We start from the raw sequence: 18,444 nt of genomic DNA, 5'->3' as shown, positions 1-18,444 counted from the left end.
AAAAAAATTTAAAAAAATCTAATTTGATAAGGAACAAACAAAAGCTTCACTTACTTGGACTGCTGTCTATGTCTGGAACTTGAGGATGAACTCTGTGAATGAGAAGATTGAGGAGTGGGGGCAGGGGTTGGTGTTGCACTTGGCGGTATTTGATGGTACTGTGGTGTTGTAATAGGCTGGCTAGGTGTAGCATAAGAGTAGCTTGGGGTCATTAGAGGTGTAGCCATAGGCTGCTGTGCTGGAGTTGCAAAAACCTAAAGAAAAAAAAAATAAAATGGTGAGTATTCCAGGGTAAACGTGTTAAAACCTTATATGAAAAAAACTAAATAATTCCAAACAAAAGCAAAATGTTTCCAACTAAAAATTTTACCAGAACTAGAAGGCAAAATAACATATTAAGAGTCCAGGTAGTATATAAGGTGTAATGGTTGCATATACTTCCCTTCCAAAGGGAAGGCCAACCAAGAACTGGGCAGGAGCTGACTGAGTAATGTGCTTTTCATTACAATTGTCGTTATAGGGCAATAATTGTTCAACAGTTTATAGAAACTGATCAGAAACCATTCAATACTACTAACTTCTGAGCAAAACCTAAATTAAAACAGTGTTGGAATAAAAAGAGATACTTACATGGTAAGCACTGCTTCCACCTCCACTGCCTCCTCCATAACCATACTGACTGGATGCCCATTGGGCTGGTGTGGCATTGGGATTCTGCCCATGTCCAGTAACTGCAGCAATAGCATTAAACATTTGGGAGGTCATGTTTTGTGGAAGAGCATTCACAGCACGGGTCAGATCTAAAAGCAAAAAGAAAAATATTTACAAAAACAGTCATGAAAAAAAAGTTTGAAGTAATTAGTTACAAATTAAAGAATGGACACTTACCTGCAAGATTAATATTGGCAGGCGTGGCACTCATAGAGGCCGGGGTTCTAGTTCTGCTGCTACTACTTGGGGTAATACCTGTCAAACACATATATTTTGTGTCATAAGTTTATTAAAGGTACGCCATACTTTAAAATATTTTAAATTACTTTATTTAGTTTAAAGTAAATAAATTAAATAAAACGACAAACACACACAGTTATACAGAGCTAAACGACTACACAAATTTCATCCTAGCCATTAAAAAACAGACATATCACTCACCTGGAACAGGGTCCTGATAGTGGTCTTTAAACCATCGGAAAAGGCCATTGACTGTAGGAAATATCTGGCCTCTATATCTAAAACCTTCAGGTGTTACTGTTACATACTCCACTCTACAACAGAACACATAGGATGAAAGAATTAGATTTATGAACAAGGAAAAGAACTCTTACTGGTTGGTATCCACAATCACAGAACTCACCTTGGCTTAGCTCTGGGCTGATATCCTAGCAAAAACTTGCCTGGAAGATCCTTACTAGCAGAGATGAAGTATGGAATGAATGCAGGTTTCTCTTTCTTGGTTTTTATCAGTAATTCTTCTAATTTCTAGAAATGGACAATGCAAACTGTTAGATGAGAAATTATATATAGACATGCATTAACAGAAGAAAAAACTAACTTTTCATGGTCCGAGCGTGTCAACATGCTCATGTCAATTAGTATCAATAAAAAACAAAAACACGGCAAACCTCTGCACATGTGAACACATAATATAACTCATGTGTGAATAAAACATTTGGGAGAATATATTCCAAAAACATTATGGGCTTGTAACAACAGACTTTGGCTATATGTGAACAGCATCAGTCTGACATTAGTCCGAGATGCTCGATATCATTCAGGATTCATTGCTACTGACCTGCTACAAGTGAGGTTTGTATTTCCATAGACTAGGAAAGCAAAGTCTAATACTCTACACACAAAAAACCTTTCATGACCCTATTATCAATGTTGCATCAGCCAAAGCTAATCTGTCTTTCAAGCATATAGGGGGGGATTTGCTATTTCTGGAACAAAATACAACCTAGCTGAACAATTCCTGCCCTAAGTATGCCCAGTCAAAAGGGAAAACAAGGTTTGTATCAAATGGCAAGCTTATCATTCAAATGCATGCAGCTGTTGAAATGAAATATGAAACTCCTGAAAGGTCTGCACTTGATCTACAAAGAAACACAGCACAGGTCAAAAGCTGCTGCGTATAACGTGCAATTAAAAATATTGACAACCTGCATTTCAAATGCAGGAAGATAACTCCTGTTGACAAAAGCCCACACAAGGGAGTGTAACCATAAAAGATTTCAGGTTTAATGCTTCTGCAGCAACACATATTCCCTGTAAGCCAAATGAACAGTTACAGAAAAAAGAAAGAAAAGCACAATCATCATTTAAACTAAAATTATATTTTACAATTAACCTACAGATGAAGTGCATCTACATTCAAAACTTCTTTTCTTTAGAAGATATAGTAGGGAATGGTTAAAAACATTCATGTCCAATTTGAGATTTCTATCCATAATTTCCTGTCCTAAAAACAAAATAGGAATTGGAAGCTAATGTCCAAGGTGAGGTAAAACGATTCTTGTAAATGAAACAGTATCCCCTGGAAGATTCTTCCTATAACTCAGTCCCAGTGATTGTCACCAAGATAAATAGAAAGGGCAAGTCTCTAAAATCGGCAAATAGACTGCAATAAAAACCTGACAACATTTTGACCCCTTCATCACTTAAGAAACCCAGAGACTCCCACACAATGACATAAAGCTTTTAAAAAACAAAGTTTCTAGCCATTTGGAAGGGGAAAAAAAATCTAACAAGATAAGTTACATCAACTACATTTACACTTGTAATGTACAACCAGAAACCAGTTCTAAATTTAAATGTATGGCTACACGTACCTTTTTATCACCAAGATTGCAGTCTTGGTAATATTTGTGATTTATAAGATCTCTTGCGAAAGATGCCATGGGCTGCACAAATCGAGCAATAATTTCATCCAAGTCTTCAAATTCCTGCAAGGAAGAAAAAAAGGAATTAAAGGTACAATTAAAAGAAGAGAGAAAAGATATACTTTTTCTTTAGAATTTAAGGTGGAACTGTCAACCAATATGCTTTACTAATGTATATTATTATTTTAAAGCACAAATAAACTGACAGCTCTGTCTACTAACAGCAGCAGGTAAAGAGTGTAATTGTTCTAGCAAATATATGTTTTTGCAAGCTTGTCAGTATGTCAACTAAAACAGACCACCACAGAAAAAAAAACAAAAAAGAGCTCAGCTAAACCACTAGCTCTGTGCTATCATCTATGCTTTTAAAGTACAGTTCCAAAATAAATGCAGCCAATCTACATATACCCTAATAGGATGTACGCAGCAATTTTCCTCATACCTCATTGTTAATCCAGAGCGTTGACCCCAGACTGAAGGCATTCTCCTTCCCCTCCTCTCGTACATCCACATGTTGGTAAATACCATCGCTGACCTTCCATGTGACAGTTAGGTGATTCTCCCCCTTACTGCTTGGCCGGATAACAACATCTCCCTGGTCCATTGTCTCCATCATCTTTTCAGCTTGCTTAAAGTTAATGTTATGAAAAGCAGGATGTGCAATGACACGTTTTATGTAAGCTGAAAATGCACACAAAAATGCAGATTAGTTAGGGTTCCATGGCTGGGAGATGACAGGCCTAAAAACACTTTCCTAAAAAACAAAGTACTTAACAAAATTCAATCATTAGGGTAATCACCATGTCACAGAGTTAAAAAGGTGGACACAGTTGGCTACAATGTATAATATAACAAATACAGTTAACAGTAACTGTTAAGATATTTGCGTTATATGTGGAGTTAGGCCTACACCAGCTAGGAGGAATAACAAAGAAAAATCAATACATATCTAAAATAGGATTGCCTTATTACTGCACATGTGTAAGTAACAGAAAATTAAAAAAAAAGAGAAGATGCAGATCTTCACCCATCCAGATGGTAAGCAATGCAAATTGCTTCCCCCAATTTGTAGAAAAACTAATCAAACACATACAGTGAACTTCTACAACCTCAAACTATGTCTTCCAAATCAAGTAGTTCTACTTTAGCATGCTAGTAGCCAGGAGCTTACTCACTTGTACGCTGCTGTTTCTTCTTCAGATCTTCATCTTGTTTGATATGTGCAGCCTCTGTATCAAAATCATAGTATGTGTCTTTGGGTAACTTCCACTCATTGTTCTTGTCCATTAAGTCTGAGGTTCGGCATGTCATATCCACACTAAATTTCTCAATGTTGATTTTCATTATCCGACAATGGACAGTCATGCCCACCTACAATAAAAAGGTTATAACGATATCGGACTTGTCCTTTAACATAATTGATACAAAACCAGCCTCCACAATGCCATCACATACCTTTACTCTTTCTTCAGGTCGTTTTACTACTTTATCACTAATAAACTTGGTTGGAATGAAGCCAGTCACACCATTGTCCAGCCGGGTTTTAACACCAATAGCTTGACCAGGACAAGAGCCACTGTCAAAATGATTCCATACCTACAACACAAAATGGTAACTTGATTAATACAAAAAAAGATTACTTGCAAACATTGCCTTTATTGTTCATTTTGTACTGTATACCTCACTAAGCTCTGGGAAATTATCTTGTTGGCAAAATGGACACTGCCAAAGGCCAGTCTCATCATTTCTGATAGCTTGGTCATAACTTTCTCCTTGGGGTCGTCTGTGTGCAATACCAGTCACATTACAAGTGATCAATTTACCTGTAAAAAAAAAAAAAAATATGGCTCAGGAAAATGAGGCATGTTAGTTGGCCAATAAAAACAATCATTACCAGAATATTATTTTTCCAAATGTGCAAGAAGTAGGATGAAATTTAGGGGAATAAGGCAAATACCTATGTAGAAAGTCTCTGGTGTTTCTCTGGTTAGGATGTTAAAGACTTCCTCGGGGTTAGGTGACCTGTAAGGTGTTCGAAGGTCCTTGTAACGACAGCTAAGCTCAGCTCGAATATCATATAATGTGATATGTTTATCACCATAACCCTGGAAAGAAAAAAAAAAGTCATACATGGGATTAAACATGTTGCGTAATATTTTTAAGCAAGTTCAAGAATCAAAGAAATTGAAAAAAAAAAAAAAAAAGGAGAAGAGATATATAATAAAAAGCGGTGGTGCATTCTGAAGACCCTACTACATTGAGAAAACTGAACAATAATTGGCTACACTACTGCAGGCTGCATTGAAAAGTACCCTATAGTATCCTATCCGCATGTCAATGTTTTAATATACCGGGGTCTTGTAGTAAATAAATTTTAATGCGACGTAGCCATTGTGGTCTCATCTCAAATTTAAGCCAACTCAAAGTATTACATTAAGATCTAAATGCAAACTTACGAATGTTTATAAATATTAACTTGTATCAGCATTACACTGTGCTTATATTTCTTTGCTCTCCAAATTCAGTTCCGGTAGAACACTTTACGTGTGTTTTTTTTCTTTGTCCTTATAGAATGTACAGATAAACTAATGTCCGGACCCTAGAACCATGTGTTAAAATTGCAGAACATTTTGTCTCAAAGCCGTAAAATAGAAGGGTGGAGGTTCTGCAGTCCACAGAGGGAACTTGGCAGGTCTGATAAGACTGAAAACTGATGAAAGGACAGGAAAGGCAGAATGTGAATGAAGTGATCAGTTTCTGGCAAGATAATCTGGTATTTTGTGCATATCAAATAGATATACAAAACTTTTTCATAGGATAATTAAATCAAAAGAAAGCAAGGAAGAGAATGGCTTACAAACACTTCTAAATACAAAGGGCAGACAAAACAAAAAATGCACCTGTCTTTCAAGTTCTTCAGCAAATGCATCCAAATCCAGATCCTTTAGTCTTTCTGGATTTTCTAGAATCTCCTCTAGTGCTCCTGCAGGGTTGGCATCTTCAGCAGACTCATCGTACTCTAAAGCATCTACTGCCATTTTGCGGGCCCACTCGTATGTTTCAGGGTGCACTCGTGAGCCATCCAATACTTCAATATAGGAATCCGTACTAGAATGAGGAAAACCTTTATTAGGATGCTAGAAGAAATGCGCAAATCCCATATTTTTTAATAATTCAGTCCCAAGTCCCAAATCACTAAAGAAACATTTCTAATTTCAGATCTTACATAATTTCTTACAACTAAAACAGTTTTCCTGGCCAAAATTTCAAGTTTTGTTAAAACCTATTGAAAGATGCTGTCATAATAATTTAGGACACTTTTCTACCTTATAGATTGAGGTTTTAAAGGAAACTATAATGACAACAACCTGCTGATATAAAGCTAACAACTAGATCCAAATGGCAGTTGTTGAACAGGCATATTTGTGCAGTACAAAAACTAACACCTGCTTTCTTCTGGACAGCAGCCCACATAAATGAATGAAAACACATGACAGGTAATATCTGTCCTGTTACCTAACCAGTCCAATTCTGTAGTTTAGATATACTTCAAACCGTTCAGTTACCAACAAATTGGATACAAACCTATCCCCAAGAGAGTTTGTGTCAATCTTGATAAAACCAGCACAGTTGATAAAAACTTTGGGACCCATATGACACATAGTAACGAGTTGGGTACGATTTTCAAGACGTGTATTGTTTTGCTTGAGAATCTGAATGGGAAAAAAAAAAACACATTAGGGAAAGCGGTAACAGGTAGAGTACCAAATATGAAATGAATGTGATGTCTCCCTCAATGAACATCCAGGAATTCACAGATTCGTAAACAGCCACAAAAACATAACTCTACTTGCCTTCAGTAAATGAGTGCCTTTACGTGGTCCAAGTCCACACACATACTGGATGAGGGACTGTGTGTACGGGTGAGCAATAGCTCTGTTAACATCCACTCCCACCTCATTTACTCTATTAATGAATTCACAGTACAGGGCATTCAGCAGTTCTTCTTTCACCACATGATCCTATGAAAGAAAAAAATATAAATATACTCAAGTTATGACAATAAAAGTAAACAAAAACCAACAAGACTGGAAGTAGAGGGAGAAAGTACCTGCAACGGGTGAAATTTCAGACAGAGGATATCTTCATCAGTGCTGCAGACTTGAGAAAATTCAATCAAAGGGTCCTGGACACGGCGTGCAATGGAAACCGCCTGGCGTAAAACAGGGGGATAGTCCCGGAAATCACTCTGTGGGGAGAGGTGGTGAAAATCAAACCTAAGTTATGAACTAGTAAACCTAATCTTATATCTGTAAACCATAAAAAGAAAATGAGAACAAAAGAAAAGCAGTAGTCAACAGAAGGCTGTTACCTTCACACCTAAAGCAACAAAAATGATTTTCCCTGATGTCTCTGGTTTCATACACACCTCGGATTTTTTACTGTTCATATACAAAACAGCCAACTCGTTATCAACCATCTCCACCCCAATAGAAGACATCTGCTGTGCTTGCTCCAGCTCATGAACAATACGTTTAACATCGTCAATCATCATCTGTGCATCTCTAGAGAAAATATGATGGAAACAATTGAACATTGTTAATCTTCAAGCTAAATCAGAATCAAGAAATCAAACAATTGTAAATAAGAATAAAATAACAGATATAGTTACACATTAAGACACAGTAAAGCAACATTATTCAGAATGTTTATGCTTCTGTCTTGAGCAGTTGTACAGGCTTCCTCTTGCTTACTCTGAATTCCATGCATACAATAAGCTTCCCGCAAAGTGTTCAAAAGCAATAGCACATCATATGGCTCTTGGCTTAAGAACATCCAACATCAGCTGGCCCTGTCCTCCCCAGCCTTGGTTCAGCATCACATGTGGGCATTAATAATAGTAGTATGTTATCCAACCTATTTCATATATCCAGGCCACAACCCTAATGCAACATCATAATCCAACTTCTCCGACTTTCAGAGGTAATCTTAACAACTATTCTGTGCGGTTGTGAAAGCATGCGGACAGGGTAAAGGCAGCACAGTAGCTGAAACTGACAGCACAGTAAAAGATAGATAAGTACGTTATCAATGCAAAATGATGTGGATACAAGTGATGCCATAATGGTTCATCATAGATAGTGGATGAATGCAGATAAATGAATTAGCACAGAATAGTTGTGAAGATGACCTCTGAAAGTAGTTGATTTATAGCCGAGAAACGCTTCAATCTCCGTTGCCTCTGTCCGTCACCACCTATTGTAGACGAGATCCCGCATGCTTCAAACAAAAGATATTTCTGTCTTGTTCCTAAAAAAGTGGAATTAGTTTGTGGAACGTGAAGAAATCTATAGGGAACACTCATGTAGGAAGACCCTGACAGGAATATCCTGAATGTTGTGTGGGCGATTTTAATTTAAGTTTTATGTGTTAGTGACATTTTTTGATAAAATCTTTGAATTATGATGTTTATTATATCACATGTGGGCGTTACTAAGATAGTCCGCATACAAATACAGCCTGCCTAGGAATGTCTACTTCTCAAGACTGATACTAACATAAAAGAGCATTTTAGTATTTGCATAACAAATCCAAAAGCAAACCCATCTTTTGCATCAGGGCTGAGGGCTTTTGAGGGGAGTAACTGAGGCATATCAAGGAGTACAGGGAGGTGAGGATATCAGAAAATATTTTGGTGGATTTGTGTCACTGCTGGGAGCCAGGAAAAAAAATGCTGCAACCCGAAAGAAGAGTCCCAAACGGAACAGTGTAATTCATAAATCTTGTAACCAACACCCCAGTAATTTGTGTCAACAAATATTTTGAGAAATATTGCAGACAAAAAGGTAGTTTACATAAAAAAAACAACCTTACCGATTTTCACTGGCAATGGCAACAACGTGAGGTTTCTTGCTGATCAAAAACTTTTTTAGGTTTTCCATGTCCTGAGTCTGAAGGATATGAGATGACATTATTAGCACAAAATTACATTCTTCTACATTAGTTATTACTGACAAAGCCAATACCAACCTTACGCTCCCTTTCCTCTTCCCTCCAAGCATTTTTCCGCTTTGTAAAGTGAGGCAAACGCAGGAAGTCTGTGACCTCACCTTCTCCATTAATTAGGGAGCAAAAAACAGGGTGGTCTCTGGAAAACATAAAAAAATGGTAAGGTAAAGAGAAAAAAAAAAAAAAAAAAAAAAAACACACAAAACAATAGTTATATATACAGTACCTTGCTGAAGAATAAGCTATGCCCAGCACACGGATTCCTTTTCCCTGTTTCTCCTCCATAAAATCGTCATCTTCCTCCACTTGCTGATCTGGCCGATATGGGGCTACCTTCAACCAGTTGCACATTTTACGGCTACATGCCTGATAAAAAGAAAAAGAATATATTATACACTGCACAGAATCATATGCTTGTCTCAGATATTAAATATTTCAAACCATAAAGCTTTTTCACCAGAACATTAGTAAAGGTTTTAAATTTAGTCTTGCGCACCTTAATAACATATTCCTTGGCTTCCAGAAGAAGTTTACTTTTCAGCTCTTTGCCCATTTGTGGGTAGAGAAACTGCTTTAAAGCCCTTTCAATGGCCAGTGTGCGCTGTCTGTTCCACTCCTGAACCTGGTGGCTGAACTCATCTCTGTAATAGAACTGCTTGATCTCCTCAAAATAGGTCTGCTCATTTCCATAGCTGTAAAACATGGAAGAAAAAATTCACTTTAATTTGCAACATCACCAATGTAATTTATACTTACTATAATTATAAATACAACCAAGACAAGTTTCATATAAACAGAAAAAAACAGTTGGCTTAAAACAAAGCAAAATAATCTTCCCACCATGACAAATATTCCATTCTTACCCCTCAACATCCTTCATATCAATGCTGATTTCAATAGTAATTAAACCCTCATCTTCTGCAATGCACATCTTGAGAAACTGATCATCCCGAAGCTCTTTTACAGGTTTATTTTTTAGATACTTGAAAGCATAAGCAAAATGGGCTTCATCTACTTCCTGCACATATGAAAACAGAATGAACACAATTAACCAAAGTTATGGTTGAGTCTTGCAGTGAACATAAGATAGAAATATTATTTGTAAACAATATAGTCATAAACCAAGCACTTACCTTTCTGCCTTTCTTGGTTGGCACAATGTTGATTTTGCCCCGCTCCTGGAAGGTCTGTCTCAAGACTTGCCTAACCAAAGGTTCTCTAGCAATCTGCAGTGCAACCATATACCGCGCCCCTTCCAGAACTGCCTCAGATGTTGTGAACTGACTGTAAAAAAAAAATATCAACAAAATAAACATAAAAAGACTAAACTTGATAAAGACATGGATAACTCGACTTGATAGAGTTCTGTCAACTACCAAAGTCTTTGTAGATTGCAGGATGGAGGTCATTTAGATTTGATTATGAATAACACTTTGAACAGATGTTTATATGCATGTAAACAAAAGCCTGGACAAACCTGCACACATAATCTTTGGCAAGTTCCTGGGGTTCAGCTGGAAACTGCTCAGTCTCATGCCTCTGATAACTGTCTCGCAAATTTTCTCCAAACTGCTCTGGTGTCAAACCAAATTTCTTTGCCAAGCCATCTGTAATATTTCATAAGACATAATGTGCTTAGTAAATTATAGAAATGTGTACTTTGATGAAAAGCATCCTAAATTCAAGGATAGCAGTAAATAAAGACATAGCACCAAAAACAAAGCCTAACTAAACCCCAAAACAAAGCAATTAAAAATGTAATTAGTTTAATGATACATATTATCATTGTAACCAAACACTAAATAAAAGAAAAGCATTGTTTTTTTTGCCATTAGCAACAATGGTCTTATAATTGCTCACCACCTACTGCCTGTGACTGTCTTGCCTCTCTTCATGCAGATACATGGTTTACACTAAATGCAGTCTGTTATCTATTGTTCTTTCAACTTTGGGAGTCACATGCCACTGGATGAATACAGACATTCAGAAGAAAATAGCTTTAATGCCATATGCAAGCACATTTGACCTATTAAACATATATTCTATCACTTTAATTCTGCACTCTGTATTTGCTTATCTACTCCAATTCCACTAGAAAATGTCTTGTTCAATTTTGGCTTTTAGTTTGGCATACTGGACCAATGAATGTTCCTTGGTAAATACCTGGCAAAACAGTTAATTTATTAGCACTGAGCATTTGCAAAGATAAGGCTCTGGACTTGGTTCTCACCAGGGCTTTATGTGTGTGTTAACTATGACTGCATTGATTTGTTTTGGATACTCAGGCTTTCTTCCAGAAGCGGTTGCTAAAATTATTTATATCTGATAATGGCTCTATTTCTGTGGAAAAGTGTGCAGTAGACTGCAAGCCTTTGGGATTAGTGCGTTAAAACAAATACTGGGAAAAAGAGTTTTGAAATGCTTGCAATTCAATGTTGGGACACTTACCAAGACCAGCTCCTTGACAGATAGAATACATGTCTCTACGAGAAGCCTGTTTTAACTCTGGTCCCTTCTGCTCCTCCTCTTGTGCTGCAGGTTCAGCCCCTGGAAATCATTTACAATGTTTAAGTTAACTTTTTTAATGTTACAAGGCAGGGGTAAAAAATACACACATTTCTCGATTCTTTTACATAAAACTTGGTAAACAAGGTTTAATCTTTGATATACTACTTTAATCTTTCCAAAAGTGTTCTTAAAAATCAGTCCAAAAGTCTTTATTTTCTGTATTACTGAAGCTGTAACTTAAGGTACGTAACTTTACAGACTGTGGTACTGACAAAGGATGGCTTTTCATGATAATTTTAAGTATGGTCACAGGAGCCCTAGATATAGTTATCAAATACAAACCTTCCTCATCTCCTTCGGGGATGCGTTTCATCTTCTTCTGATTTGATTTGGATGAATTTTGCATTTTTGGAATGTCTCTACCATAGTACAGTAAGAAGTGGTTGTACACATCCTTTAATTCATCCATTGATCGGACATCTTTTAGCCTACATAAATAACAATATAACCTACAATTAAAACTAACACAAGCAAAACACATAGAAGTATAAACACACTACATGCAATTCTCTGAATGTTTGGCTATAAGACAGAAAGTAACATTTAATTTATGTTACCCAAAGAGGAGATGCCTTCTGCACATTGGTTGCCATCAAGTCAAAACATCAAGCCTAAAATTGCTTTACATATACCATCTTAAAGCTTACTATTTTTAAGCAGGTAAGCTTTAAAAGGTTATAAGCGGTATCTTTCTTAAAGAAGAGGATAGTTTTTCATTCTGCATACACAATAAGCATCCAGCAGTTACCTTTCCATGTCTGCAGTATCCAGAGGTCTTATCTCATCAGAAAGTGGCTTATCTGGATCGGCAGCAATCTGCTCATATTGATAAGCCTGCATTTTTTGAAACAGACGCATAAGATTCTGCTTTCTCATTCTAAGCTGGGTCCACTATAGAAAAGATATTAAGGAGAAAAAAAAGTTAGTTGGACAAGTTAACAAACCTAAATTTATAATTTAGCACTAATAGCAGAAAAAGCATTGTTTCAGAGGTATTTACATGCTGGATAACTCTATAAATATCACGAATAAAGCTTGCAAAGCATCGAGAGATTAAAGAAAAGAAGTAAAAGCTATAAAACAACTACGCAACATTATATTGAATATACGCAGTCGGAGCTCATTTTCCAATTTATGACACCACTAGAGACACCGAAGCTATTTGATCAGCATGAAAACCAGCAACTGGTATTTTTTAAAAGCACATCAAAATCAAATGTTATTTTAATGTTTTCAAAACAAAGATTGACCAATTATATTATGAACAGCAGAACAGGACAAATCTGATTATCAAGGTAAATATTTTACCTTTTCATCCCATTGCCAAACACGCCACAAATCATTAATATTGAGCTCTGGTTCCACGTACTCTTTTCTGTAAAATGCAATAAAGGGCACCTAGAGGAAGACATACAATGTTACTGTTAAGATAAGAGTACCTACCAGCCAAGTAAAAGAAACAAATACATCACTGAAATAATTAGAAGATATTTCACAAGTCTAGTGACATGGGACCAAGCAGTGCATAAAGTACTAGACCAAAAGGTAATACAATCTTAAATAATTAAACTAGTTAAACATCACTTGTTTTCAAGGCACTAAAATGAAAATATACTTTAAATAAGAAATGGCAAGCAGAAAGGTTCTTTGTTGCAGAAGATACAGGCAATGGTCCTTATAACATACTTGCCTGCCCGTTTACCATCTTTTCTGAAACGTACAGAGCTGTGCATGAATTACAGAAATAACTACTGCGTGCCTGCTTGGAAGTTACATCATTTTGGCCTGGCCAATCTTAAACCTAAACCTGAAAGAGTACCAAGATGCCGGCACCCAAGATGGAGAGAGGGCGAGAGTACTTAAATTGCAAACAGGCAAGTATGTTGCATAAGGGACATCAACAAGAACCTGTCTGCTCACAATTTTTTATGCTTTAATGATTTATTGAGTGATGAAAATAAAGTACTACTCAGATCTGAGTATTCCATATAGATTTAATTGGGGAGGGGGGGGACCTTCATAAGGATTGTTTTTCATAAGTTTCAAAGTTTATAACTTTGTTAACATATGACAGCAGCCAGGAAATAGACCAGGAATAGCAAGATGGTTTAGTAAAAAGGTGGCCACATACCTCAAAGTGCTGATTTCTCATAAAGTTAAGTGCTTCTCTAATTTTCTGTATTGTGCTAGGTCCTTTGCGGCTAAAACTGGTAGCAACTTGACCACGCTCCAGGTAATCCCAGCTCTCCTATGAAAAGTAAAAACACTTTTTAAGAAAACATAAAAGGTATTGAAACCTACAATATTAGTTTGGTACTGTACAAGACATATTTATCTGAAGTTCTTTACCATTTTTTGTTCCCAAGATTTAAATAAAAGCTTTCACACAGCAACAACACTTTTATTATGGTTAAAAGGACATGGATAAGAAATCAGGAATTAGAAAGTGAAAACAAAACAGAACAAAAACAAAAGAAGTTACAAAACTGACAATTCACAGGCAGGTGTGTTACCTGTTGAGAGATTGTTGGCGTAGAAAAAGCATTTCTGTAAATCCATTCAGCCTCTTCCTCTAACTCATCATCTTCAGCAGATTTGACAGGAATGGTACGTAACTACAAAAAACACACAAATATTATACAGATATCCTGAGCTAGCTAGTTATAAATGTTACACAACCACAATAGTCAGTATTGTTTGCCAGTAACAGGGTGACACACCTTTTGATTCATGACATAAATTTAGGGGAACCTAAAAGGATTTTAGATATGTTCATTATCATTCAGCTTTGGCTTGAACTGATATTACTTTTTAGTTTTACATTAATACAAATTTGACTTCTGTGCCTAGCATGTCCTCAAAAAAGATTTTTCAGGAGCACTGGAGACCTATGGGATACTGAACAAAACAGTAAAGTACACTGAGTTTTGTGAACATTAAAGTTAACATATTTTTTAAGCTTGTGGTTGTAAACATGAAAAAGTAAATTCATTTTAGAATGTCAACTGAACATGCCAAATCAAGACGAACGCATGCAGTACAAACCTGGAATCTTTCTGGTAGATCTGTTGTTCGGATCTCATTGTCTTGATCTGTCAGGTGGCTACTCTCCAGTTCACTGGGTTCATAGATTTCAAAAATGCTTCGCCTGCTCACACGTTTTTTGGCAGTTTTCTTGGGACGGACACGGATCTCTCCATCTGCTTCCTCATCCTCATATTCATACTCCTCCATCTCTTCATCCTCTTCATTGTACTTTTCAATATCTTCAAAATCAAAGTCCACACCAAAAATCTCCTGAGCTTCCTGTAAAGCACTAGGGGGTTTAAAAAAAAAAATGTTAAAGTGCAAAGTAGTAATAAGCCTACTGGTGCATTTGGCTATAATACCATTTAAATACTGTGACTATACAAAATGCCTGAGTCACCAAAAGGCATCCTTTACAACATTACAGATTATAGTTCCAAAACTTACGCATCAGTATATCCTGGAAGCTTCTTTCTCCACTTAGGTTTTTTTAATGGCTGACCATCATCATCAACAATGAAGTCATCAATGTCTGCAAAGAAACAAGACATTACCATAACAAGTCTGGTCTTAACAAAACTTTTGTCCTACAAATTACCATCAGAAAGTGCTTTTTAGAAATCCTTACCGGACTCCTCATCCTCCTCCTCTTCCTCAACTTCTCCTTCTATAACTGGCTGGTCAGCAGATTCATGCCTGTCCTCATCTTCTCCATCCTGAAAGATTTCCTCTGCAATGGCCTCTTTTTCATGCTCCTCCTTTCCTGCATCTTCCTCCTCATCCTCATCATCAGACATCTTGCGCACACGTCTGAACTTTTGCTGTTTTTTTGGTAGAAAGCCATTAAATACACATTGACTGCAAATATTTGGGAACAAAGGTACTTGAAGTACAAAAAAATTCTTCTTATCCTACTTACCCGTTTGACTTTAACCCCCAAGTTTTCCTCAATTAGATCAAAATCATCATCTTCCAGCCTGTCATCAAATGCTGCAAATTCAGAGGAAGCGATATTGATAAAAAGGTCACCATAATTAAATTAAATAAATCTTATGTATTTTAGAATAATGACTCACATCGCTTCTTTGGCTTGTGACCAACTTCATCCTCTGACCCTTCCGAGCCACTTCTGTCATCATCCTCCTCCTCTTCTTCCTCATCATCTTCGTCATCATTAATAAAACCCCGCAAATTTCCTTGTTCATCTTGATCCTCTGGGTTTTCCTCCTCCTCTTCTTCATCTAAGTAAAAAAGAAAAATTGTGAAAATAAATTAGCAACCATAAAATGTTGTAACAATAGGGGTTTATCTGAACACAATTACTTATTTTGTATTTCTTTGCTATGTAATATATTCATAACTTGATCCCCAAAGCAGATTTGGATTATTCTTAAACTCAGTACACTTTGCATTGTCCACACTCTACACTTTCCCATATCCAGACTTCTACTAAAACACAAAGCTCCTTTTATATCGTCCTAGTCGTACTTCTGAGACGTTACTTAGTTTCAACACCCCCTGCAGAGTCATTTCCAGACAAGCACTAGGCCTGAACAAGCAAATAATCTGTTTATTTTTCACACATTTCTTCACATTTAAAATAGCATTAGGCGTGTTCTGTAATTTAAAAGAACCGATGATTAACTAAAAGAGCTGCAGAGCAGCAACAAAACATGGCTATCTTTTCTGGTGTGCTGGTACCCACCAATCTACCTCTTCTACCATCCATTTCAGGTGCTTGCATGTAACATCACATTTAAACGCCTGTGATATCTGTAAAAAGGAGGATTGTGGGACCAGCGTAAAACATGTAGCTATTTTTCACCACTGCTCTGCATATGTGAGGTGGGGGAGAGCACTGCTGACGGAAGATGCACACAACAGGAAGTAATTCACCCCTCAGATGGATAACTGGTAAATTGTAATTGTTGCTCACCACTGAAGTATAAAAATCTAATGTTAGAAATTTCAAACCCACAAAATATTACAATCGACAACCTGCACCTACTTCCACAACATTACCCTGTTGGATAAACTATTATCTAAGATCTAAAACTCACCATCATCTTCTTCTACAAATTTCTTGTTAGTCCTCTGTACCACATCACCATCCTCGGTGTATTCTTCCTCAGACTCCTCAGCTTCACTCTCCACAAAGTCAGACATGATTATTTCAGCAGTTCTGGTATTTGAAAATAAAATATAGAAACACTGATAATTATTTGTATGTTAGAAATGCAAAGCTCAATTTAATGCTTAATTATGGACCCAGCACATAAATAGTTGGACAGCACACATATTGGTAATAAATTCTAGTTGCATTTATATACATGGAGATGAAAAAAATTATTTATTTTAATGGTTATACTATAAGGAATGGTAGTGACTTTACTCGCCGACTGCTGCAGCCTGTCCATTTAAAGTTGTAGCTACAGGTCTTTTGTATCTAACTAAGGCAGCACATCACTACAATTACTTATACATTGTAGTATTGATACCGTGAGGTCATATAATCAAACTGAAATCAACGATGTAAGCTAACCAAAGCAGAACCAACCACACTCACAATCTGGCTTAGGCTGTGTACACATAATTGTCATTGGAAAGGATCTTTCATGATCTTTTCCAACAAGAAAACACTGCACGATGCATGAACGAGTGCTGTACATACACCACCATCCTGCTCTACGGGGACTGAAGGGGGAGAGCGACAGAGCATCACCCCGCTGCGCTGCCTCCCCTTCACTTTCATTACAATTGTTTATGGATCCGCCATGACGGATCCATGGACAAGCGCTGTACACACGCCAGATTTTCATTGGATCAGCCAAGAATCATCTAACGTGTGTATGTAGCCTTACAGACATTTCAACCATGCAGTGTATAACGTATGTATTTTAAATATTTTAGAATCTACACTGGTGTTTTCAGTGCAGAAAGATTCATAAATTTCAAAGAAATTGTAGAAAGTATATAAAACCAGATTGCAACATCTAAATTACCCACTTGTGCCTAACATCCATGTTAACAAGAAAAAAAGAACTATTTATAGAACAAATAATTAGTATATACTGACAACCAGCCTTAAAAAAAACTGTCAATTGTATTAGGTGGCAATGTAAAGCAACTTGTTGGTGTATTCACTGCTTCAACAGACATCCAACTTTAAGCTATTTTGTACGATAAATGTGTATATAAATATAACACTCTTATTAACAAGAGAAAAGAAGATACACAGGATTCCTGTAGTATGAGAAGTTATCACATGTATACTGCAATCTAAGCAATTACATCAAACAAAAAACAGAAGCATCAGCTGCTCAGAGAATCTCTCATTATATAGGTCCAAATGATTCGATTGCTATATGTAAACCTGGGAACACTGTCATCCAAGGTGAATAAACAAAACAAAAAAAACATAAGGTGCACAAGACCTACAAAGGGGTAGCGGAATAAAACTAATATAGCTGACTAAACTTGTATTAATAAAACAAATAGTGGGATTTGTGTATATCGGCACTGAAAACAGAATCACTACTTCCAGCAGCCTCTCTTACCTGCACAGTGACCGGTGTGGTCCGATGGATATTGTCTCTCAGTGGTGAGATGTTTGGTATAGTTAGATCAGAGTATCTAATGAGGGAGGGACAAAAGCATGTGGATGCAGCAGTCAGCTGTATGCTCCAGAATACATTAACATGAAGGCAGCATCTAACATCAGAGGTTGCTGAACTCAGAGCTATAAATTAGCGAGCTACCTATACAAAAGGCGATGGCCATGCCTTGGGGTGGGAGGCTGGGTATGGTCTGGCCCACCTCTGAGGGTGAGACTGTCAAAGCAGAGAGATCAGCATTGTGACATTTAGGCCGATTTCACATTGGCAGTGAGGTTGTAGCGCATTTACGCCAGGAACTATTGCTGCATGACAAGACGGCATGTGTATGTATATATAAATATATA

General features: G+C 36.9%; 1 protein-coding gene across 2 annotated transcripts in view; it reads right to left on the bottom strand.

Moving 5' to 3' along the window:
* SUPT6H (SPT6 homolog, histone chaperone and transcription elongation factor) overlaps window positions 1-18,444 on the bottom strand; it is a 29,402-nt gene that overhangs the window by 3,052 nt on the left and 7,906 nt on the right. Inside the window, exons 2-37 of one of the 2 annotated variants that reach the window (XM_072430204.1) lie at window positions 18,041-18,116; window positions 16,544-16,665; window positions 15,560-15,724; window positions 15,403-15,473; window positions 15,112-15,304; window positions 14,931-15,015; window positions 14,502-14,772; window positions 13,970-14,071; window positions 13,588-13,704; window positions 12,765-12,854; window positions 12,205-12,347; window positions 11,739-11,884; window positions 11,337-11,435; window positions 10,366-10,495; window positions 10,022-10,172; window positions 9,752-9,906; window positions 9,385-9,580; window positions 9,115-9,254; window positions 8,910-9,027; window positions 8,754-8,830; window positions 7,309-7,444; window positions 6,991-7,128; window positions 6,734-6,901; window positions 6,465-6,592; window positions 5,780-5,987; window positions 4,837-4,984; window positions 4,560-4,702; window positions 4,335-4,475; window positions 4,055-4,250; window positions 3,322-3,560; window positions 2,829-2,942; window positions 1,355-1,479; window positions 1,153-1,265; window positions 889-966; window positions 631-800; window positions 55-254 (exon numbers count right to left, since the gene is read on the bottom strand). In XM_072430204.1, coding sequence (XP_072286305.1) covers window positions 55-254; window positions 631-800; window positions 889-966; window positions 1,153-1,265; window positions 1,355-1,479; window positions 2,829-2,942; window positions 3,322-3,560; window positions 4,055-4,250; window positions 4,335-4,475; window positions 4,560-4,702; window positions 4,837-4,984; window positions 5,780-5,987; window positions 6,465-6,592; window positions 6,734-6,901; window positions 6,991-7,128; window positions 7,309-7,444; window positions 8,754-8,830; window positions 8,910-9,027; window positions 9,115-9,254; window positions 9,385-9,580; window positions 9,752-9,906; window positions 10,022-10,172; window positions 10,366-10,495; window positions 11,337-11,435; window positions 11,739-11,884; window positions 12,205-12,347; window positions 12,765-12,854; window positions 13,588-13,704; window positions 13,970-14,071; window positions 14,502-14,772; window positions 14,931-15,015; window positions 15,112-15,304; window positions 15,403-15,473; window positions 15,560-15,724; window positions 16,544-16,649 — 5,000 coding nt within the window. In that variant the 5' untranslated portion in view covers window positions 16,650-16,665; window positions 18,041-18,116. The remainder of the gene's footprint in view (window positions 1-54; window positions 255-630; window positions 801-888; window positions 967-1,152; window positions 1,266-1,354; window positions 1,480-2,828; window positions 2,943-3,321; window positions 3,561-4,054; window positions 4,251-4,334; window positions 4,476-4,559; window positions 4,703-4,836; window positions 4,985-5,779; window positions 5,988-6,464; window positions 6,593-6,733; window positions 6,902-6,990; window positions 7,129-7,308; window positions 7,445-8,753; window positions 8,831-8,909; window positions 9,028-9,114; window positions 9,255-9,384; window positions 9,581-9,751; window positions 9,907-10,021; window positions 10,173-10,365; window positions 10,496-11,336; window positions 11,436-11,738; window positions 11,885-12,204; window positions 12,348-12,764; window positions 12,855-13,587; window positions 13,705-13,969; window positions 14,072-14,501; window positions 14,773-14,930; window positions 15,016-15,111; window positions 15,305-15,402; window positions 15,474-15,559; window positions 15,725-16,543; window positions 16,666-18,040; window positions 18,117-18,444) is intronic. The other variant, XM_072430196.1, reaches the window with a different exon arrangement.

This window comes from Pyxicephalus adspersus, chromosome 1 (assembly GCF_032062135.1).
Source record: "Pyxicephalus adspersus chromosome 1, UCB_Pads_2.0, whole genome shotgun sequence".
Classification (NCBI taxonomy): domain Eukaryota; kingdom Metazoa; phylum Chordata; class Amphibia; order Anura; family Pyxicephalidae; genus Pyxicephalus; species Pyxicephalus adspersus.
This window is presented reverse-complemented; position numbering and strand designations above follow the sequence as displayed.